The 21,952-nt window shown below is 37.4% G+C and overlaps 4 protein-coding genes and 1 long non-coding RNA gene across 20 annotated transcripts; 3 read left to right on the forward strand and 2 right to left on the reverse strand.

Annotated features, from left to right (window-relative positions):
• Positions 1–1,758: 1,758 nt before the first annotated feature.
• Positions 1,759–5,602, forward strand: LOC103451256 (protein trichome birefringence-like 16). 5 transcript variants are annotated; one of them, XM_008390695.4, is made up of 7 exons: positions 1,809–2,012; positions 2,101–2,252; positions 2,511–2,662; positions 2,774–2,971; positions 3,307–3,519; positions 3,625–3,826; positions 4,325–5,602. In XM_008390695.4, exons 3-7 carry the CDS (start codon positions 2,512–2,514, stop codon positions 5,151–5,153), a joined length of 1,593 nt encoding a protein of 530 aa, XP_008388917.2. In that variant the 5' UTR covers positions 1,809–2,012; positions 2,101–2,252; position 2,511; the 3' UTR covers positions 5,154–5,602. The 5 variants fall into 5 exon arrangements, with proteins under 5 accessions (XP_008388907.2, XP_008388922.2, XP_008388911.2 ...); XM_008390685.4 differs by lacking the exon at positions 2,101–2,252 and having other exon boundaries at positions 1,759–2,012; XM_008390700.4 differs by lacking the exon at positions 2,101–2,252 and having other exon boundaries at positions 1,778–2,012; positions 3,631–3,826.
• Positions 5,603–6,545: 943 nt separating this feature from the next.
• LOC103451282 (uncharacterized) lies at positions 6,546–11,866 on the forward strand. The gene is made up of 13 exons (XM_008390706.4): positions 6,546–7,097; positions 7,318–7,473; positions 7,601–7,813; positions 7,898–7,993; positions 8,082–8,198; positions 8,301–8,570; positions 8,889–9,045; positions 9,255–9,332; positions 9,676–9,776; positions 9,945–10,115; positions 10,577–10,651; positions 10,917–11,003; positions 11,286–11,866. Exons 1-13 carry the CDS (start codon positions 6,705–6,707, stop codon positions 11,637–11,639), a joined length of 2,268 nt encoding a protein of 755 aa, XP_008388928.2. The 5' UTR covers positions 6,546–6,704; the 3' UTR covers positions 11,640–11,866.
• Positions 11,867–11,949: 83 nt separating this feature from the next.
• LOC103451293 (protein LAZ1 homolog 2) lies at positions 11,950–15,163 on the reverse strand. Of its 2 annotated transcripts, none has more exons than XM_029089168.2 (9): positions 15,051–15,163; positions 14,369–14,563; positions 13,917–13,973; positions 13,579–13,687; positions 13,247–13,434; positions 13,084–13,172; positions 12,722–12,971; positions 12,373–12,600; positions 11,950–12,278 (listed from the first exon to the last, which is right to left on the reverse strand). In XM_029089168.2, exons 2-9 carry the CDS (start codon positions 14,549–14,551, stop codon positions 12,078–12,080), a joined length of 1,305 nt encoding a protein of 434 aa, XP_028945001.1. In that variant the 5' UTR covers positions 14,552–14,563; positions 15,051–15,163; the 3' UTR covers positions 11,950–12,077. The 2 variants fall into 2 exon arrangements, with proteins under 2 accessions (XP_028945001.1, XP_008388937.2); XM_008390715.4 differs by having other exon boundaries at positions 14,369–14,631.
• Positions 15,164–17,024: 1,861 nt separating this feature from the next.
• Positions 17,025–21,369, reverse strand: LOC103439005 (uncharacterized). Of its 11 annotated transcripts, none has more exons than XM_070807314.1 (11): positions 20,959–21,312; positions 20,594–20,688; positions 20,158–20,254; positions 20,031–20,072; positions 19,824–19,931; positions 18,912–19,185; positions 18,444–18,682; positions 18,100–18,312; positions 17,887–17,985; positions 17,718–17,798; positions 17,025–17,616 (listed from the first exon to the last, which is right to left on the reverse strand). In XM_070807314.1, exons 6-11 carry the CDS (start codon positions 19,183–19,185, stop codon positions 17,140–17,142), a joined length of 1,383 nt encoding a protein of 460 aa, XP_070663415.1. In that variant the 5' UTR covers positions 19,824–19,931; positions 20,031–20,072; positions 20,158–20,254; positions 20,594–20,688; positions 20,959–21,312; the 3' UTR covers positions 17,025–17,139. The 11 variants fall into 11 exon arrangements, with proteins under 11 accessions (XP_070663415.1, XP_070663422.1, XP_070663412.1 ...); XM_070807321.1 differs by having other exon boundaries at positions 18,912–19,190; XM_070807311.1 differs by lacking the exon at positions 20,158–20,254 and having other exon boundaries at positions 18,912–19,190; positions 20,959–21,369.
• Positions 19,963–20,372, forward strand: LOC139189067 (uncharacterized). The gene is made up of 2 exons (XR_011572568.1): positions 19,963–20,097; positions 20,184–20,372. It is a non-coding gene; the product is annotated as an uncharacterized lncRNA (long non-coding RNA).
• Positions 21,370–21,952: the final 583 nt, after the last annotated feature.

Genomic DNA, 21,952 nt, shown 5'->3' on the forward strand with positions numbered 1-21,952 from the left:
ATTGAGACCGCAACTTAGGACTCGTGACATAATTAGTTTGGAACTCAAAACCAGTTATCTTTGGCTCAAAATCTAATCCCAATATTCGAGATCTAAAATAGGACATGTAACTTATTGATTGGTTGTCGGTATGGAAATCAAAAGTATGGAAATCAAACTTGTGGTCAGAGATAAGCTGAAATGACTCTATAAGTCTTTTTTACTCTAAATAAGGATGGTTAACCGTGGTCTGCCACAGTTGCCTCTCTTTTTGAAAAAAACAAAGAAACAATAGTTTCACGAGAAGTATCAGCTCTCCATCAGCCAACAACAGTACCAAACCACTCTTAAAAAGGTCAATGTTAAAGAGGCACAAGCCAAGAAAATATTCGAGTGAGAAAAAGTATAGTTTAAGTGATTTGTCCAGTATCAAGAGACGGTGAATGTGACTTGTCAAGTGGTCCTAAGTATATATTATGAATTTCACTTTTCACTTTTTTTTTAATAAATAATATTATCAGAGAGGAGGTGAGCTTAGCCTCACAATGAGCTAGCAATAATGTGGTTCAAGGGTGGTTTTTGACGAAAATCGAATCTAAAACCTCTTACTTACAAGTGAAGAGGAATATCATTAGACCATAGTACTAAGTGACTACGTTTATTTCTTTTACGTATTTCATCAATTATTATTTTATATATTTGTTGGGTCTTAGCCACTCATTTACTTCCTTGATGTAGATAATATCGTTTATTAAAAAAAAAATCAACTAATATTTTTGTGTGAAAAATATGGGTCAGAAAATGATCATATTTGGCTGTACCATTTTGAATACTATTGTAGTTTTGACTACTTTTCTTCTTTAAAAAATTACAGTTTTTGTAAGAAAAAGTTCCTTCAAGGAGGAATAAGAAAGGAATGGAAGAATTTAGAGTTGATTTGATTTCTGATATTTAGATATTTAATTACAAATTTTAATAGAATGTTAATATTTTTTTTATTTTCATGAAAAATTTAGAACCGAACTGATTTCCGTTCTTTGTATTATTTTAATAAACATAGACAACTCAAAAATCAAAATAATTTTAATTCTCAAGTTTTGTAAATAAATATGTCTTAAAATAACAAAACAAATATGTCCTAAAATAATAAAAAAATAAAAAGAAAAATTTAGATTATTAAAAATGTTTTATGTAAGAAACTGACGTACTCTCGTGAAAGAAAATGATGGTCACAAGTCAAAAGTCATTGTGTCGTCAAACCTCACCGATTAACAAAAGTTTTTTCTTCATTTAGAAAATAAATATAACGACCAAAACAATGTTTTTTTTCTTCATCTCTCAAAAAATAATATTTAATTACTTAAGGATACGTATAAATTTTTATTCAAAATTCTTCATATTTGTATTACAGAACATTGTATTTATAATTAAAACCGTTCAAATTATGAATTATTATATAAATATCCTCTACAAAAAATGAATTAAAACTAGATTGCTTAGTCAATATATTGTACCAAATAAATAGAAGATTCATAATGCTTTTAGTAATTTCATTCATCTATTTTTATACAGTTCGATTACTAAACGATCTTAGTTTTAATTTAATTTTATGCAGAAGCGACTTTATAAAATGATTTATAATATAAACAATTCTGATCATAAGAATAACGTTCTATGAATTGGTAACGAATAATTTTATTTAGTAGCAGAAAAAGAAGATTTTATTCTAATTTAAACACAAAACTATATAATTTAATTGAAAAAAAAATTAAAAAAAACAGTTGTCGACGCGCATAGTGTTTGAATAATCCGTAACGATTTCTTTCCTCAACTGTAATGCGCCTCAACGCGTTCCGTCAAATCCCCAGCCCTCCCACCAAACTACCAGACTTTCCATTTCCCCCTTTTTTTCTCCTAACAAATTTCTCACACGTCTTTCCATTTTCTCCACAAATTTTCACTTAGCTTTCTCAATTCGGTAAATCCGGTTTCTGGGAAGAATTGCTGGCGTTTTTGGGCGGTTTTCGTCTCAGGTAATCCGGTCTGTCTTCTTCTCAGATTCAGCTAAAGTTTCAAGCTTTAATTTGTATTTTTTTCCCCAATTTAGCTACTTGTATGCAGGAAACGAACCCTTTTCAGATCCGGGGGTTTTCCATTGGAGAAATGCTACTGTTTCAGCTTCGAATTCGAAGTTTTGTATAATTTAGGACAAACCCATGATTGCTTAAGCCTTCATATGCTAGGATTTTGTTTCTGCATTCAATTTGTTTGAGGTGGGGGAGCTTGTTGGATTACTGTTTGTCAATTTAAACCGTTAATTTATGATGCATTGAATCTTAGGCTCTTTCATCGATTCGATGCGTGTTTTTCGTGCGGTAGTAGAGCGAATCCATGTCGATAGACGGAGTTGTTCATTGCTATCTTGTGATTTGTATTGAGCAGACACATTTTTGATACCGGGAAACTGTGTAAAGTTGTATGATGTTTTTAAGTTCTAACATGCTTGTATGATCTTTGTATTGTGGATGTAGAATGAAAGGATGCTTTTATGGACTGAAGGGTAAACACCTCTCTCTTGTTACCATTGTTCTCTTGTGCACTACCATTCTTATATGGGGATGGAAGAAAACCCCGATTCTTACTAACTTGGTACCGCCCCAAACCCGTTTGCATTTGGGTCCAGGTTTGTCTCTACACTTTAGTAGTGCATTTCTTTTCCTTTAGACAAAACGCTGTTGGTTTTCTGTCAATACTCAATAGCTTATTCGTACTTTTCATTTGGTGTTCGGTGCAGAGATAACTGATGATTTTGTAGATAACACTGTACCTTTAGAACAAGAAATAGATGTGGGCAAAGGGGTAGCAACATTTGTCCAAAAGGATACTGTAAAAGAAGATTTACGACTAGGAGCTCCACCAGACTCTGAACAAAACTCTGATAAAAGTGAAGAGATTAGTAGTGACATAGCATCAAACCAGGTTGAGAAGAATGGTAAGTATTGTTTTCCTTTGTGTTCTTGGAGTTAGATCCTTGTGAAGAGTTTGTGATTGATATGTTGGTTTTCTGATTGTATATCTTAAGTTGTCGTACGTCTTGTAATTCAAACTGTTGTGTTTACTAGAGTAGCATGGTGGTGTTGTGCCAAATCAAGTATTCTCTTAAAATTATCTTGTTATGATGTTACTATCTTGTTTTTCTTTTTGTACAGACATGTTCAAATGTTGACATTCATCCCTGTAATTCTATTTCTCTTGTCAACATGTCATCTATATGCTTTAAACATCAAGTAATAATATGGACTTGAATTGTATGTTATTATGGTGCAGGGATTTTAACAAGTGTGTCAAAAGAAAGAGAAAAACATAAACAAGTTCAGGAAGCAGAAATAGATGGCAAGGCCGTTGATGTAAGACAGAAAGAAAAAGCAGAGGAAAATAATGCAGATGTACAAAAGCAAAATGGGGAGATAGGGACATCATTAGGTTCTACGTATGCAAATACCTCAGTTGACAAGTTGACAACACACACGCAAACTCCAGGTAATAATCTCTTTTAAGTTATGCCATAAAAGAATCTACCTAGACCAATTTGTTATTTGTTAGCTTTCGTGATTATATTACTGATTGTCGTTTATCTGACGATAGCTCCAGTCTGCAATTATGCGAAAGGAAAATGGGTTGTGGACCATAAGAAGCCTCTGTATTCTGGGCATGGCTGTAAGCAATGGCTGTCAAGTATGTGGTCTTGCCGGAAGACACAGCGCACGGATTTTGCCTATGAGAAGGTTTCATGGCAGCCCAAAGATTGCCAAATGGAAGAATTTGAAGGCTCTAAGTTCTTGAAAAGGTATTAAAATGTTAAAATTAAACAGTTTCGATTGCAAGGTTTCATATTAATACTATCTTTTTTATTGGATCTGGTCTGATGTGACCTTAGCCCCCTCGTATGCATAAATCTGATCTATAATGCTTGTTTCTCCTATAGATGCAATCCATTCTGCGCTCAAGTTAACGAACAAGTTATGTTGTTTTAGTTAGTAGATCTCTTATTTCGTACACATAAGTATCAATCGAGGATTCGGTGGCTTCATAGACCATTAGTGTTTCTACACTTGACCTTGCTAAGGCTTGCAGCACTTTCCAAATAATGGACACCTCATAAGATACCTTGCATTTTAGTTTCTCTTGTCCGTTCATCTATTTGAAGAATTTAAGTTTTTAACCTTTTTTTCTTTAGGTTTTAATCACTTTGGGTGATTTATTTGCTTATTTTTCTTCTTTATTTGTCATAGCGACTATAGCCTGACATACTGTGATAATGTGAGTATTGTATTATTGTATTCAGGATGCAACACAAAACTCTAGCTTTTGTTGGAGATTCATTGGGCCGACAGCAGTTCCAGTCGTTAATGTGCATGATCACAGGTGGTAAGGAGAGGCATGATGTTATAGATGTGGGGCCAGAATACGGGATAGTCCAAGCGCGTGGTGATCTCCGCCCTGGTGGGTGGGCATATCGGTTCCCAAGCACCAACACTACCATCCTCTATTACTGGTCATCAACCCTCTGTGATCTGGAGCCTATTGATCCTTCAAACCCAGCCACTGATTATGCCATGCACCTTGATAGGCCACCCGCATTCTTGCGCCAATATATTCATAAACTTAACGTCCTGGTCCTCAATACTGGGCACCACTGGAATCGTGGAAAGCTTAAAGCTAACCGCTGGGTAATGCATCTTGGGGGTGTGCCGAACACTGACAGGAAGATAGCTGTGATTTGGAAGGCCAAGAACGTGACAGTCCACAGTATCATTAATTGGGTGAACTCCCAGCTCCCAAAATACCCAGGTCTCAAAGCTTTCTACCGGACCATCTCGCCGAGGCATTTTGTAGGTGGTGAATGGAACACAGGAGGAAGCTGTGACAACACCACTCCTATGTCAATAGGAAAGGAAGTATTGCAAGACGTGTCTAGTGACACAGATGCTGCAGGTGCAGCGAAGGGAACAGGGGTTAAGCTCTTGGATATAACAGCTCTATCCCAGGTTAGGGATGAGGGTCATATGTCCCGATTCAGCATAACAGCGAAACCAGGCGTGCAAGATTGTCTGCATTGGTGTTTACCTGGTGTTCCAGATACATGGAATGAAATTCTTTTTGCACAAATCTAGTCCAATGTAATTGATACCAGTGAAGTTTTTCTTAAACACCTCAAAACGGCTCCATGGTTCAGGTCAAGGGCTGAAGGCCTCTATCCCAAAGAAGGGGAGATGTCACCGGCGAAGTTCTACATTGAAGTTGGGCGCAGACTTTGATTGCTGGAGAAAATGGCGACCAGATGATTCACCGACCACAACATTATGTGGACAATGTGAATCCCAGTTCCTGTGGTGTCCTATGTTTATCTCTTGTTGTAGGTTTTTATCTTCGTTGATCGATACCTTCGCTTCAGTTTTGGTTAGTTTGCTTAACCCCCGAGATTGAGGCTGCGAGATTTCAGATATTCTGCAGAGGGAGGTAGGATTAGAGATTCAGGATTGAAAGAATGAGATTTTCAAGTCATGAATATTTTGTAATGTCAAATTCCAAATAGTCGAATATATACAGCTTTTTAATCTTCCATCGGCATTTTCTATGGGAATTTTGTTGCTTTTGTATGCATTCATCTGATCCCTTGAGAATATTGAAAACGAACAGTCAAGCACAAGAAGCAAACCAAAGAAACTGAAATTATTCAATAATTTATTGTGTTTTCGATATAAGGGATAATTTACTTCAAAATAATCTAAACTACAAGAATGCAAACTCAAACTCAAGTGCATACGACAGTTCATCACTGAAAGTAGATTAAATTGATCAAACTTAACAATGATGATACTGAATTTGTAAAATTAGGCAACCATCCTATATATTAAGAAAATAAATCGATATTATGAAAAAAATACGACTTGTCCTCTATTTTGTTTTAACTCATCCATAAAATAGGTAAGAAATCATTATTTTTTAAATTTTCTCATACATTTCTCCCATTTTATTAAAATATTTATCAAAACTTTAAGAATTCAACTTATTTACTAATTAAGATATTGATTCTTTGTTTTTTCAACTTTTTAAGATATTGATTAATGTTGATAAAAGTTTATTATGTCAAAATCTTCCCATCTTACTTTTATAGACAGCCCACTAACTTACTATTACATACCACATGGCGTCACCTCAACGCTCCACGTGTCGTTGTCTTAATATTTTTTAGGGAAAAAAAGGATCCATGTCCTAATCAATCCCACCCTCTACCCACTTGATCACCCACGTAAGCACCCATAAAATCCAGATTAACCTTCCTGTCCAAAAGCCACGATCATGTGCTTCTCATTCACCAACGCACTCAATCTTCCAACCAATACCCGCGCATTCCAACGCGCCAAACATGCGCCACAGCGTCCTCCGCGAAACACCAGATCCAAACGCCCCGAGATCCTCCACGCGTCGATTTTCCATTCGTCGTTTCGCCAGCTGGTTTTCGAGCGCATCGAAAAGCAAAAAACGCTCTAAATATTCAAAAAAAGGAAAAGCCCCAGCGTTTCCCAACGGTCACACGCATCTCTCTCTCTCTCGCTCCTCTAATTCTGCGATCGCCAATCGACTCCCAATTTGCTATAACATCCGATTTCCTGCTGACCCACAAATTCTCGGCTCCGGAATTCCCCATTTGATCGTCGGAAATGGCCGAGGATTTTTCCAAAGCCGTGGATGACGGTCTCAAGTTCTCCAAACGACTATACTTCGGGAAGGATCGAGCGGTGTCGCCGCCGAAGCAGCCGCCGTCGATGGACAAAGCGACGTCGTGCGCCTTCCTCCCGACGGCGCCGATGGTCTACGCGGTCATCTCCGACCCGGGCATCGTAGACAATCCGGACATCCCCAGCTACCAGCCCCACGTGCACGGAAGGTGCGACCCCCCGGCGCTCATTCCGTTGACGATGAACCGGGTCGAGCTCCAGGTCGATTGCTACATGGACACCGCCTTCATTCGGGTTTCTGGGTCGTGGAGGGTCCATTGCATAAAGGGTAGCAAGAGCTGCGGTTGCCGCGTCGCCATTCCTATGGGTGAACAGGTGCGTAAATTCGAATAAAGTTCGAATCTTTTTTGCTTCTCTGGATTCAATCCGTTAAATTATTGCTTTTGGTGTCTCTGATTTGTTGAACTAGTTATTGGGTTTTTGAATTTAATGATGATATTGTTGCTGAAATGTGGAAATTTTGAAATTGATTGAATTTTTAGGTGTGTTGGTTTTGATCCCTATTGTTAAGCAAATTATATATTTGTGCTAACAGGGTTCAATTCTAGGTGTTGAGGTCGACGTAAACGGTAAATCGTACCATACTCAACTCAGTCAATTGGAAGATGACAAGGAGATGGAGAAGATGACCCATGTAGAGGGAGGCTTTCTCAGAGTCAAACCTCATATATTTACATTGACAACCCCTCAGGTAATAATAGCTTACCAAGAATCGGCATGCCTTTCGTTTTTACAGTTTTCGGTTTTTATTATCATCAGAATCCTGTATTTTAATTTTTGTTCTTTTCACTAAAATGTACTCTTCTTGTTCTTTCAAGGTCAATGGGGGAGCCAATATCTCAATCAAAATGAGTTGGTCTCAGAAATTATCGTATTCAAATGGCAATTTCTCCTTGAATGTACCATTCACTTTTCCGGAGTATGTCATTCCCCCAGGAAAAAAATACCTGAAAAAGGAAAAGATCCAATTAAACGTGAACTCTGGCGTTGGAACTGAAGTTTCGTGCAAGACAGCTAGTCATTCTTTGAAGGTGCAGCTTTGATCATAACTCTGAGGGCATATTATTTTTGTAAGCAAGGTGACAACCTTTTTATATTTCTCTTGACTTTTCCAGGAATTACGGGGAATAAGCCAAGTTGGAAAATTGGGTTTTCTGTATGAGGCAGATGTTCTCAATTGGTCAAATACCGACTTTAATTTCTCATACACGGTAAGGCTCGCATGCATTTTTTTTTCCAGCTAGATGTGGACAGATTCTACAAGGTCTTTGTCATTCTAACATATTTGGGCATTTCTAGGTCTCTTCAAGTCATACACATGGTGCTGTTCTCGTGCAGTCACCGCCCATGCATGACATTGATCAAAGAGAAATTTTCTCTGTCTATCTTCTACCAGGAAACGAGCAGAGCAGGAAGGTTGGTGTTATATTAAATAGATTTCATTTTTTTATTTCTTACTCTGTATTTTCATTTTTCTTAAAAATTTATTCTTATCTTCCCTCCTAATTGGTCTTTCAGGTTTTCAGAAGGGATGTAGTGTTTGTTGTTGATATTAGTGGAAGTATGCAGGGAAAGCCACTTGATGATGTTAAGAATGTAATATCTGCAGCCCTCTCGAAGCTTCATCCAGAAGATTCGTTCTGTATTATAGCTTTTAATGGACAGACTTTTTTATCTTCTACATCAATGAAATCGGCTACCAAGGAAGCTGTTGAAAGGGCCATTGAGTGGATTGGCATAAATCTTATTGCTGGCGGTGATACAGATATATTGCCTCCCCTTACCCAAGTATTTTCTCAAGCTTCTTTGCCTCTTTGTGAATTCTGCCATTAAGTTTACCAGTTATGTTTCTTTCTGATTCTTTCATGCATAAGCACATGGCTATCTATTAAGGTACATTACAGTAGTAAAAAATGATAATTTTAAGGAGTATCCATTTTTAATGGTCTAGCCCTTCTGCATCCGGATATGAGTGTTTGTGTGGATATTTATATTTGCCGGTTTACCTTTTTAATTTTTAACCCCTATTTATATGGTCTTCAAGGATTGTCTAAAATAATATCATTTGAGAGTTATTTATTATCTTTTGTTGCTCCTCTATTTTAGGCAATAGAGATGCTATCAAATACTCGGGGTTCATTTCCTATCATCTTCCTTGTTACTGATGGGTCTGTTCAAGATGAGAGGCAAATTTGTGATGCAATGAAAAATCGACTTACAGAAGCAGGTCCTATAGCTCCACGTATATACACTTTTGGAATAGGTAAGGGTTTTTGCTATTGTGCCATTAGAGACCAGGCTAGTATTATATTTTCAAGTGACATTATAGCCTCTTTCTGATGATTTAAGATCAGTTAACAGTACTTTGCCTCTGCCAGCATAAAGTCACATTTATTTTATCATCAAGCACACATTGTTTTTATTACACTTGCATTCTAGGCTTCTAGCTAACTTTCATCTAAAATATTCCAGGTACATTCTGCAACCATTATTTCCTGCGGATGCTTGCAATGATTGGCAGGGGCCAATATGATGCTGTGTATGATATAGGTAAGTTGACTATCTTTTTCTGGGAAACGATCTTTTATTGCGGAGACTGTGTTTTGTACTTCAGCTAATATGAAGTATCTGATATCTTATAAAAACATATGAATACTGGACCTTAGAGCTTGTATGAATCTTGGTCTCTCTTGTCAAATAAAAAGCTTTTATAACCCTAAACTTGTAGAAACTTGACCTTCAAATCACAAATTATATGACTCACCTTATGTTGTCATATGGCCGTGAACAAATATCGCAATGGTTTATCAGAAATTTATACTAACTTCTTTTAGCTGTTGTACGTACTTAATTAAACCCTAAGCTTTATAAATTTATATTCTTTTGTTTTCAGATTTGGTCGAGTCTCGAATGCAGAACCTATTTACCAGAGCTTCATCTGTGATTCTTTCAAATATAGCCGTTGAGACATTGGATGATCTTGATGATGTTGAGGTATGCTCATTCTGTTTTAAAAGTTTGTGGACCTTTCGTATTTACAATTCGAAACCAACATTACACATCGACTTACTGGCTGTTTCATTTTGGACATTATATTCAACTTACATCAACTTTAACAATTTATCTTGACTTACCATGACATATCTGCAATTTATGTATTAGGTGTTCCCTTCCCATATTCCAGACCTCTCATCTGAGAGTCCATTAACTGTATCTGGCAGATTCCGAGGAAAGTTTCCCAGCACACTTAAAGTTAAAGGTCTTTTACCGGATATGTCTAATATTGAGATCAATTTGAAGTTACAAGATGCAAAGGAATTACCTCTTGACAAGGTAAGGGCACCACTAAGCCATTGACTTGTTAGCTTAACTACAGTTTGACTTCTGCTCATAAATCTTTTTAGAATATTTTTTATGAGTAAACATGTATATTATTGGCTAGTCTGATAGTTTTGCTATTGAGTTGGCTTTGCCAGTTCTGTATTTTCGTGAACTGAATGATGGTTCCTCCTACTGGATTGTACACTTCTCTCCATGCTTGCACAATTCCAGTTCACGTTCCATTTTGTCTTGGTTTAAGTTGTAGTTGCTTAGTCCCATACAAAATATCTGTTTCAGCACTCATGCATGATCACATTAATGACTTATTTTGCCATTTCAGTACAAGTTAGGGTTCTCTATGTTCTTATTCCAGTTAAAAATAAATCCTCCTGTCCTTCGAATTTTGCAACAAGCCATCGACAGGACTGTACTTTATTTCCTGTTTCCTGACAATTTTTCCCTTTTCTGTACAGTTATGTACAAAAGGACAGATTGAGTTGCTGACTGCTCAGGCATGGTATGGAGATAACAAAAAGCTTGAGGATAAGGTTTGTTGCTTGCTTCACTACATTTCCCTACCCTGAAAATTAAAAAATAGAGAGGTTACGAAAAGATGACCACCTCCCTCAACCTCCTCTATCTCTCTTTTCCTCCACGTATTTCCTCTCTATCTCTAAACCAAAAACTAAAAACGAAAATCTTACCAAGCGTCCTTGATTTTCGAAGTTGTGCCATATGCCACTTAATTTAACGAATCAGTTTCCACTTCATAGTAATTACGAATATTCTGATGTTATATCCTACTATTTGCAGGTAGCTAAACTGAGCTTGCAGACCAATGTCGTGAGTGAGTATACGCGCATGGTGATACTTCACAAAGAACTATCTGGATCACAAGAGGTAAGCATTTTTCTAAAACAGAACTAAAATTCCGCCATGTTGATCTACTGGGACAATTGATAGCGCATCCTGTGGTTATCATCAAGTCCATAACTACTTCGTCGTGCAAAATTAGTGTTTCGTTCTATCTTATTCTTCACCTTATAGTGAAATGATAGTATGTCTTTTGTGAACAGTTTTTTTATTTCCAAAATTATTGCAACTTAAATAGATGAAACTCTGTACTTTCGTATATTTGATAGATCATCTTTCTGATTGATTGTTCAATAAACATGATAACAGGCATCAAAGAAAAGCTGCACAAACATAACAAAAGACTCTGAAAAACCGATGTTGCTTCCGACACTATCCGTTGGCTTTGGCAACTTAGTGGCTACAGCCGAGAACATTCCTCCTGGATCCGAAGAACAAAAACTCCCGGAAGCTGCTGAAATTTTTGTGAGAGCAGCTTCAAGTTGCTGTGGCGCAATATGGAACAGATGCTGCTGCATGGCCTGCATCCAGTGTTGCTCCAAGGTAAATCCTCAATGTGCAACCGTATTCACTCAGCTCTTCACTGGTCTTGCGTGTGCTGGCTGCCTCAACTGCTGTGCGTTCTGCTGGCGTGGATGCTGCGGAGGAGATGGCGGATCGTAAAAATTGGCAGTACGAATTGGACCATCTTGTAGAATACAAGTAGCGTATAGGATTTTGTTCATGGCATCAAATACGCACAGCTAGACGGCGAGTAGACGAGAAATTCATACACCGTTGTAACGTTACTATTTTCGGATTTCTTTTTTTACAGTGGGTGAACCTTGTACATTTCAACAGGAATGATATATATGGTTAAAACTAAAAAGTCTTACGACACATTCTTCACATTCTTACAGCCAGTGTGCTTCCAGAGGGCTAAAACTTGCGTTTCGTCAATTTCAACACTGTTTTATGCCCGGTTGAAGAAATATTTATGTACAAGAATGTCCCGAATAAACATTCGAATCTGTTCGTGTTCTTCAATCGTTATTTCTGTCAAAAAAATTAAATACAGTGACCATTCCTTCAATTCAAGCAGAAAGTGGGTTCTATGTTTTCCTACAGGTCGATATGAGTTTCTCTGACAGTATTTCCGAATTGTTCCTCAACTTCTACTTCTGACTTATCTTCGTGTTCTCCCGATTCCGAGTCCACTGTTCTGTGATGGAGCGTCTCCTGGATCTTCGTCACGCCCTTCTCGACTCCCTTCTCAACTGGCCCTATTGCTTGATTTATGGTCAACACAACATCCTTGACAACCTGCTTACATTGTGCAATATGAATGTGTAAATTTAGAAGAATCGATAGACTACATAATATCCGGTGGATAATTATCGATGGGGAAGAAACTTACACGCTGACCGCCGTCAACAACAATGTCCTGAACACTCTCAGTGATACTTGTTCCAGGCGCTTCGACCTTGGTCTCCGTTTTTTCGAGCCTGGCTGGGGCGTCACCTTCCTCCAACTTCACTTCTGCCTTGGTTGTTTCAGTGGTGACCTTCCCATACTCGTATGCTGTAATGTAATGGTATGGTTCAGTTGAAAAGACAAACATATGCGCAACGGCTGCAATTGCCATCTGCCAATCAAACAGATAAAAACCTGCATTATCTTTAGGAGTAAACAAAATTATAGTGAAGCTTTGCGGCCATCGTTGTTCGATGAGAAACAGAGTTGCCAAAGCAAAAGACGCGACATACTTCAATACAAATCAGGAAATTCTGCAAGCCGCTTTGTAGTTTAACGTCCTTAGGAAGAACACCAAATGCGCATAATAGCGCAATGCCCACACCTTGCCACCAAGTGGCGAACACAATAGCTTTAAAGCTGATGAACTTTGCGAGCGGCCTAATAGGTTCAAGTCTTTCGTGTGTTACATTGTAGAATTGCACAAGGCAATACAATGCCCACATCTGGCTGAAGTTCAGTACAACAGCCATGTATGGATACCTGCAGAGAAGTAAGGCTTACGGGTGAAGTGGGAGATGCATCTAAACCGGCGCATCAAAAGCATCCATGAAGAATGCCAGAGCAATAAGCCATATCTGCATGAATTACATACCCGTAATACCACTTGAATTCTCCGTCTCCATACACACCAAAGAGCTCCAACACTAAAGCTAAGAATGCACAAACTGTCTTCAGAATCATCTGGGCACACCTAGCACGTATTAGAGCCAACAAAGTTGAATTAAATTTATCAGGGAAAAAGAGTAGCGACTTACATATTGTACAAGGCCAAATTTTTCTATATTGAGCAAATGTTTCCCAAGAACAGATGGTCGTAAGAAGAAGTTTCGAAGGGACCAATGTGGCACGGTGTGATCCTCGTCTGCCACTCCTTCTATCAGTGGTCTGTTGAGCAGTTTTTCCGATTGGTTTTCAAGTAGTTCTATGACCTTTCTTTCACCTCCTACATAATAACCATCAAAAGTGATTAGGAAAATTATAACATCGTCAAACTGCCACGATTGTACCAGAGCAGATACAAGTAGTAATATATATATATATATATATATGTTTCTGAAACCAATGCAGAAATTAACAAGTGACTTACCGAGACAGGCAACTAAGTAGCTTCCGAAAGAATACAAGGCAAATGCTTCATAACAGTTTCTTAAAATGTCACAGGCAAGAGAAAGGTTCGGGTTCCACAAGGATAAAATCTGTAGAAGTCAAAACCAGAAAATTAATGCCAATGTTGCATGACGGAGACACCAAAAACAACGAACACAACAGAAAATGAATCCGTTGACGAAGGATACAGATTCGGTACAGAGAAGAAACCTATAATATCATGTTGCCTTCTCTTATTTTGTTTTCCTTCTGAACTGCAGGCAGTATACCAAAAATTAAGAGGACAAGCATATGATATTTAGATAGAGGAAATCTTACTGACTCAGTAGCATATACAGGTACCATGAAGACTACGGCAACGAGCCATTTTTGTTCCTGGAAAATAAATAATTAGGGAATTAAATACTGCTAGTCCAAACTGGAAACCACCAAGCAATTTCTATATTTTCAATTTTAAAAGTATTTGAATCAATGAATACATATTAAGCACAAACGACAGATGAATTTCAAGGTAGTTTGCTTTTCAATTTCGATCATGATGCATTCATTTTCACACCGGTGTAGCAACCGAGAATTGAATAATAAGCATACACCGGTTTGAACAATATCACATTCATGCAAGATTTGCAGAATTCAGTAAAATTAATATATAAACTGCATTATTGCTAAAGTTATTCCCGAGTAAACAAACATTTAATATCACAAAAATACCAATAAAAGGAACCCTAAAAGAGTTATGGAGGTATATATATGGTGGAAAAAGAACTAACACTGGGTTTATTGTACGATCTGAGATGTTGGAAAATGAGAAAAATGGAGAGGGCGAGTGCAACAGCTGTAAAACAGGCTCCAATGATAACAGCTGGTTTGTAGAGATCTGCGTATATGTTTCCATGGACTGAATTATAATCTGATGCCATTACTCGAACATGTTCCGCTCCCAAAGAATTCATAAATCCTAAACCCTAAAGGAGGGACGATAATTATCAATACAGCTACAACAGCTCTCACAGTGAATATGTATGAACTCAACCTGAAAATTCATAAATCCTCGATTAAATAGAGACTTAGAGAGAAAGTAAACTCCAAATTAATAGAACATCTCTCTTACTCTATTACAAGGCTAACAATGCAATCAAAACCCTAGTGTTTGAAGGCTTAATTCTGGCTCCGTTATGGCCCTTGTCTCTCAATTATTTGTTCAATCGAATGACTAAAAAGTGCATGATCATTTCCATATCACAACTCATTATTAATTTATTATTAATTAGTAGATAACAAAACCAGAAACACTAAAAAGGTTTATATGTTAAATAGAAACCCCAATTTTAATCCTCCTAACTTTAGAACAAAACGAAAAGACAACAAATCAATATATAAACATCAATGTGTGTGTGTATATATATATTCATGCAAATTCCCGCCAAAAGAAATAATTAAGAGCCCGCCAACCTTACAAAGCGTGAGATTTGTCTTCTTTTCTGCCTTGTGATGAACATGGTTTTGCCATTGCTGTTGCAGAAAATATATTCCTTCGAATCTCAACTGATAAGTTCAAAGGAAACAACGGCAGTTAGTTACTATCTGTTAGGCAGACTTACATTATAAGCTCACGTGTCGACACAACACGTGTACTTTTTGTTGCAACTTTCTCGTTAGACCAACGACACGTACTTGGTAAGACAGAAAAAACCGAATCAAATTACTTTTTTTCGGCCACTTCTAAAGCATTAAATGCATGCCACTTTCATGCCACGCTTACCATTTCGTTTTTATTTTTTTGAAAATTCGAAAACTTGTTTTATAATTACTTTTAATTTTTTACCAAAAAATAAAAACTCAATGTCAAACTCTAAAAACTTAAAACTATAGTTTTCAATTTTTATTTTTTTGAAAACTAAAAATTAAGTATCAAATAAGATGAAAATAAAAATAAAAATTAATAATAAAATTGTTGTCAAACAAACTCTTAATATATATAAAAGATTGATATGTTTGATTGCATATATATATATATATATCCTAATTAAGCGTGCATTCCATGAAAAGTAGAAGCAATTGGTCAAGGTGATTGACTACTATCTTGAAGAGTTCCCATGCAATTGTTACTTGATTCAAGGCCATCAATGGCTTAATTTATATAATTTCTTGTAAAGTCCTAATATCAATAACTAATTGGTCTATTCTCGGGTTGTATAACAAGTGAATCGCGTGTCAGAATTATCAACACGTAGTTAAAGAGGTATGTTGAGCATGCATCGGCTTTGAAGATGAAATTTCGTGTTAATATGTAATAGTTTGAGTCTCTCAATTAATAATCAATTGACTGATTTTCAAGTTAAATGTATACGATTTAATGGCTACATTTACATGTATGCTGAATTTAGAAGCTATATATCACTGAAAACAGTTATGGTAATAAAAATACAACATTATTTAGATCGTAGAGACGATTCTTTATTGAACTCTAAAGTACAAATACTTTAAGTTTTCAACCGTTAAATCTATAATAAAAAATAAAAAAGAAAAATAAAAAAATAAATAAAACACATACTATATGATCTAATGGTTAGTTCTAGCAAAGCGAGAGACAATCGCATGGAGTTGATAAATTAAAGTTGCTTCATTTTTTAATCTAGATATAGCACATAGGTTCACGAGCAATGGAAATGTTAGTCAGATCCCCTTTGAGACACGTGTTGGTCGGATACGGTCAGATGAGTAGTCATCACTATGTCGTAATTTGACACTTGGCAAATCTCCACCTCACTAGCCTCCCCCAACTTGCTTTGGGTTTAGGGTTTAGCAATGGATTGAACATGTTCACGTGCATGCATGAACTCCCATGAACAGCACGTTGGCCCGGCCGCCATAGATCTCATATTATGCGAATTGTGATTTGCACTAGTAAAAAAAACACTTTGCGTGACGTAGGTCCTTCGTCGCGCAAAGTCATAAAAACGTCACGCAAGTTTTTGCACGACGAACCTTCGTCACGCACCACACGTCGCGCCAAGCCTGTGAAAGCAGGGTTTGCGTGACGAAGAAGTTGCATGTGTCGCGCAAAGCCACTTTGCGTGACGCACTTACCTACGTCGCGCAAAGTAGCTTTGCATGACGTACATCTACGTCACGCAAAGCTACTTTGCGTGACGACGAAGAAGTTGCCTGCGTCGCTCAAAGCTACTTTGCGCGACGTATATGCGTCACGCAAAGATATTTGCGCGACGTAGGAAACTTCTTCGTCGTCACGCAAACTTTTTTTTGGACAAAAAAATTGCATGACGTAGGATTTTGCGTCACGCAAAGGCACTTTGCGTGACCTATGCAACTTCTTCGTCACGCAAACTTTTTTTTTTTGGGGACAAAAAAAGTTTTGATATAATTTTTAATAAATACTGTAATTCAATTCTAAAAAATAAATAATAAACCAATAAAAAGTATTTAATTATAAACTACATAAAAATATACATACAACATGTCCGAACAAAAAAAGAAAAAACTACAATAAGTAGTCTTCTAGGTTTGATACATCAAACTACTAGGTATCAGTTGGATGAAATGGCTGGGAAGTCGAAGGTGGAACAAGATCAGGTGATGGCATCTGGATTTGAAGACCGGATATCGCTAAGGCCTGTAGAATCATATTCATCTTGTCGTCATGGGTCCTAACCTGAGCCTTCATCTGCTCGTTCTCGGCCCTCAACTGCTCGTTCTGAACCTTCATCTGCTCATTCTGGGCTACAAGCTGACCTTTTAAGGTTGTCACTTCCTCCTTCAGAGCATTGACCTCTCCTGTGGTCGATCTGGAAGAAGAGGCACCCGTTTCACGAACACGCGCCTTCCCCATGCCCCGAACAACTTTGCCATGACGACGACCGAACTTCTGATTCAGGACCTCAGTCATGATCTCAAAACCTGCATCATCGGATACAGTGACGTCCTCAATCGGGGTATCCGGGGGAAGTTGCGATGTTGCTTCTTGGAGAACAACATCACGCTTTTCCACCATAGAAGCCTGTAATAATAAAGAAAAAACATATAATGTTTAATAACAAAATATAAATATTATTTGAACGATTCATAAATATAAGAATAATAACAATTACATATACTTACATAAAGCTGCTCACTGGTCTCATCGCCAGGTTGAACGTAAACGTCATTGAACACGTCGATCTCTGGGAACTTAGAACCCTCCTGAAGAAAAAAAAAAACATTAAGAAAATTTTATTAATCAATAATAAAAAATAAATTGTATAAAATTTCAAAAGTAATATACTTTTACCTCACGTCGTGCCTCAAGCCTATACGAAAAGGGTTTCGAACCGGAATGGTGGAGAAGTGTCTTTGACTCCCGAGCAATCTTGCCAGCAATAGATTTCTTCTGTGAAACACATAATATAGATGTTAGTGTGACGATTTAAAAGCAATTATTTTAAAATGCTTAAAAAAATAACTAAAACATTAATGAATTATTATTAAAATATTATGTACATACCACAAATTTTGGGTCCGTAAAATGGTTGCAAAGCCACTCCCAATCCTCTCGCCGGTCCGCCAACTCGGATGGGCAACCCTGTAGGCGAGCAGTCTCCACATCACCCCATATCTTAAAATGAAGATCGCTCTTCCAATTTTTGTACCGGTTTGCAAAGGTCTCATCTAAGTAGGTGATGACCTCGGGGGATATGTCCTTAAAATCAAAATTGACCTACAAATATGAAAAACAACAAAATAATAGTAAGAAATTTAATAATATTAAGATAGTACACTTTGGCTTATAATATTTGTAAACATAATTGAAAAAAAAAATGACAAAAGGCTAAAAATTAATATACTAACCGACAACTTGTCTCGCACCAGTATCTTCGTCTCCTCGGGAATTTCTGCCCAAGATTTCCATTGCATAGGACAACAATTTTTAATAACATAACCACAGCTAGTAACGACGATACTATGTTGCTGTGAGGTAGCCGCTCCACGATGTCGCGAGTCATATGCAATCTTGATCAAGGAGGCGGACAGACGTACCATTTGTGCCGCCTTCAGCATTCGATTAGGCCCCCTGGTGTTTTTTTTAGCTGCCCAAAAAAACTATGGTGAAAACCCTAAGCTTAAATTTCTACAAAAAATTCTGCAAAACCTCCCCTAACAATATATCATTTCCCAAAACCTTAAAAAAGTAAAATAACAGTAATTCACAACCCGTAACAGATTTTCACAATCCAGCAGATTTTCACAATCATAAAAATAATAATTTTAAAATGAAAAAAAAATACAACATAATGAGAATTAGAAAAAAAAAACTACCTGGAGGGGAGCCCCCATCCTCGACTCTGGATGACGAGGAACTGTGAATAGAAGACTCTGAATCACGGCGGCGCCGGTGAGGCCGCCGTGCATTGAGAAACTGAACGGACACTGATGACGTCGATGATAATGGCACCTGGGATGTCGTAGCAGTAGCCTCAATGAAAGGTGTAGGCTCCCCAATCAATGGAGCACTCACGGCCGGAGCAGTAGATGGTGATAATGCGGGAGGCGCATTGGTCACACTCCTACGACGAGTGATCAACCGCGACATCTACACTTTTTGAACCATAAAAATATAACATTAGAAACTAATCCTTTCTTGCATTTGAAACTAGAAGAAAAAGGCAAGAAAACTGAACAAATAAACCATGTGTGAAAAAATTGCAAGACTGCTCACTACATGTGCTCTAGTCATCCCGGAGATGACAGCAGGAGACACAATGATTTTAACAAACATATAACGCAACCTTCCACCTGATTCCAGGCAGAAGAATAACAAAATTATGTTAACAACCAACTAGGCAGTAATCACCGAAAACATATCCAAATACACTAGTACTCTCTATTCATTCTTCCATTTAACAGCATGCCATTTCAGCAGTTTAAACAAAACTTGACATATGCCCGATCAGCAATTTAGCACTTGTCAAGCAACTTTCGTAATAAACTTAGCTGAGTTACGCTTATATACAAAATAACAAGCTAGTGAATATGCAAACAACAATGTAACACCTGTAATCCCACCCCACCCACCCCTGACCAAACCTCACTTAATTTAGAAGACCAAGAGACACATACAATTTAATTGCAATTTAGTAATTGTGGTAAGTTTAATCCCAACTAGTTTTCCTTGTAACTTCGCCGCAAAAATGAATTACGTTTTTATATAAGTGAAAAATAAAAACAAACCTGAAAGGTTTCCCTGATTAATGAATACTCCAAGCCATGCTCTCTTTCAACAGCGCATGATATTCTTCTTCTTAAGCCATCTACGCGGATGAGGTACAAATCTAGGTACTAAAGAAAATAAGCTCAATGAACAAAGATATTAAAAAATATTGTCACATGTTTAGATACAAAGACAGAAAGACAAATCAATTATAAGAACATATGTACCTCATCAAGGGTTAAAGTGCATAGCAGAGACTTCTCAAAGACCTGAGGACGAGCAACAATTTAAAAGGTACTCTACACATTTTTCAAGAAATCATAATGGAATTGTATTTCTATTGGTTCATTTTACGTTTATTCATTTTTGGTTTGGTAAAGGCATCCACTGGAGTTGTATTGAAAATTGAGTCTTCACTGGAGAATATTCTGGCTGAGACTGGAGACCAAGTCTAATGAGAAGCAAAGCCCAATAGTAAGTTACCTATTGGCTCTACAGTTTGATGTACTAGTTCCTTAACACACGAAACATATCAAGAGTTAAATTTTTGGCATTTCTGTAAATTCAAAGCTGAATAGTGCCCATTCATCCCTCACTGTAAACCAAAACCCTCGCCCTCCTTTTCTTACATATATCATATTAAGGGAAATTTTGAAAAGAAAAGGTAATTACATAACAGCAACGTCAGGAATACCATATTAAAACCATTCAAAGAAGGAAACCCCACAAGTAGGTGAGGCTGCTGAGAAACTGCTGTTTACAATTAGGTGAGGGACAGTGATAGGCTCACCCTCAAGCTAATTTATACGGAGCAGCAAAGAACGTCAAGCCGGAACCGTCTGCAGGAACCGTCAAGCCTTGGAGATTTTGACAAGCAGGAACCGTCTGCACACAGAGGGAGAAAAACACCACACAAGAACGTCAAGCCTTCGAATGTTGGAGACTCAATTGCTATTTCAACCAAACCAACATTTGCATAAATTAATCAGTAAAACCCATCTCATAAAATCAGAGATATTGAGAGTTATTGGAGACTAAACAAAACCCATCTCATAATCATAAATTAATCAGTCAAGCCTTCGAATGTTGAAGCCTTCGAGATTTGCATCAGCTAAATTCAGTAACCAGACCAACATTTGCATCAGAAACCCTTACCTTGAATTTGAGACTTGATTCACGTCGGCTTCGAGATTCGTGTGGCTGCGGTACTGGGTTCAAGATTTGGGGATCAAGGCGAAAATGAGAGATAGAGGAGATGAGGACTACGGGAAGAGTAGATGAGGATTATGGAAAGGGGAGATAGAGTGACGGGGAAGATAGAGCGAGAGGGCGAGAGGGAAAGATAGAGCGAGAGGGAGATACGGGAAAGGGGAAAGGGGAAAGATGAAGCATTTGCGGATCCACAATTAAGAAATTTTCTTTTGCTGCAACTAATTGGGATGAAGGATTATGCGGGGAAAGATGAAGATAATGCGAAAGGGGAAGAGTAGATGAGGGAAAGATATAGCGAGAGGGAGATACGGGAAAGGGGAAAGATGAAGGATTATGCGAAAGGGTAGGGGAGATACGGGAAAGAAAGAGCGAAAGGGAAGAAATAGGTCAACGGGTTCAGCGCCAAAAATTTTCATTATTCACCTATTTTTCATTATTCACCGCCAAAATTATCAAGTTTGCGTGACGTAGGTATACAATTTGACGTCGCGCAAAGTGGTTTTGCGCGACGATTACATTAAAGCGTCACGCAAGTTATTTTTATTTTTAAAAAATTATTAAAAATTTTACTGAAAATGTGATTTTACTCCATTCAAGTTCAATTCTTTTTTTTACTTAAACCCCACAATAATATATTTTTCTAACAAAAATCCATAATAATTTTTTAACATATATATCATTCAATCTCTTAAGTGTTATAACTACAAAATAAATAAATTAAAATCTACATAGTAAATATATATACCACTGAACTTGAAAGGAAACGCACTGTACGAAAATATTTTGAACGATCCAACCGTCAAACTTGTTTGTATATGATTCGAGATCGCGTATACCAAAAATGGCAACAAACGAACATGCAAATATCAAGTAACGGGGACAAAATATTTCGACGGTTATAAACGAAAAATCACGATTTAACGGTACATTTAACTCC

The sequence above is a fragment of the Malus domestica genome, chromosome 02 (genome assembly GCF_042453785.1).
Source record: "Malus domestica chromosome 02, GDT2T_hap1".
Taxonomy (NCBI): domain Eukaryota; kingdom Viridiplantae; phylum Streptophyta; class Magnoliopsida; order Rosales; family Rosaceae; genus Malus; species Malus domestica.

What these genes read in the sequence shown, in the direction of transcription:
- LOC103451256 (XM_008390685.4), top strand. Translation starts at nt 2,512, where the DNA reads ATGAAAGGATGCTTTTATGGACTGAAGGGTAAACACCTCTCTCTTGTT. An exon ending in CCGTTTGCATTTGGGTCCAG is followed by an intron (nt 2,663 to 2,773) that starts GTTTGTCTCTAC and finishes TGTTCGGTGCAG; the next exon opens with AGATAACTGATGATTTTGTA. An exon ending in AACACACACGCAAACTCCAG is followed by an intron (nt 3,520 to 3,624) that starts GTAATAATCTCT and finishes ATCTGACGATAG; the next exon opens with CTCCAGTCTGCAATTATGCG.
- LOC103451282 (XM_008390706.4), top strand. Translation starts at nt 6,705, where the DNA reads ATGGCCGAGGATTTTTCCAAAGCCGTGGATGACGGTCTCAAGTTCTCC. An exon ending in CCATTCCTATGGGTGAACAG is followed by an intron (nt 7,098 to 7,317) that starts GTGCGTAAATTC and finishes TTGTGCTAACAG; the next exon opens with GGTTCAATTCTAGGTGTTGA. An exon ending in TATATACACTTTTGGAATAG is followed by an intron (nt 9,046 to 9,254) that starts GTAAGGGTTTTT and finishes AAAATATTCCAG; the next exon opens with GTACATTCTGCAACCATTAT.
- LOC103451293 (XM_029089168.2), bottom strand. Translation starts at nt 14,551, where the DNA reads ATGAATTCTTTGGGAGCGGAACATGTTCGAGTAATGGCATCAGATTAT. An exon ending in CTGTATATGCTACTGAGTCA is followed by an intron (nt 13,688 to 13,916) that starts GTAAGATTTCCT and finishes TGACTTCTACAG; the next exon opens with ATTTTATCCTTGTGGAACCC. An exon ending in TTGTTGACGGCGGTCAGCGT is followed by an intron (nt 12,279 to 12,372) that starts GTAAGTTTCTTC and finishes CAATGTAAGCAG; the next exon opens with GTTGTCAAGGATGTTGTGTT.
- LOC103439005 (XM_070807305.1), bottom strand. An exon ending in GCACTTTAACCCTTGATGAG is followed by an intron (nt 19,932 to 20,030) that starts GTACATATGTTC and finishes TATTTTCTTTAG; the next exon opens with TACCTAGATTTGTACCTCAT. An exon ending in GGATGGGGGCTCCCCTCCAG is followed by an intron (nt 18,683 to 18,911) that starts GTAGTTTTTTTT and finishes TTTTTTGGGCAG; the next exon opens with CTAAAAAAAACACCAGGGGG.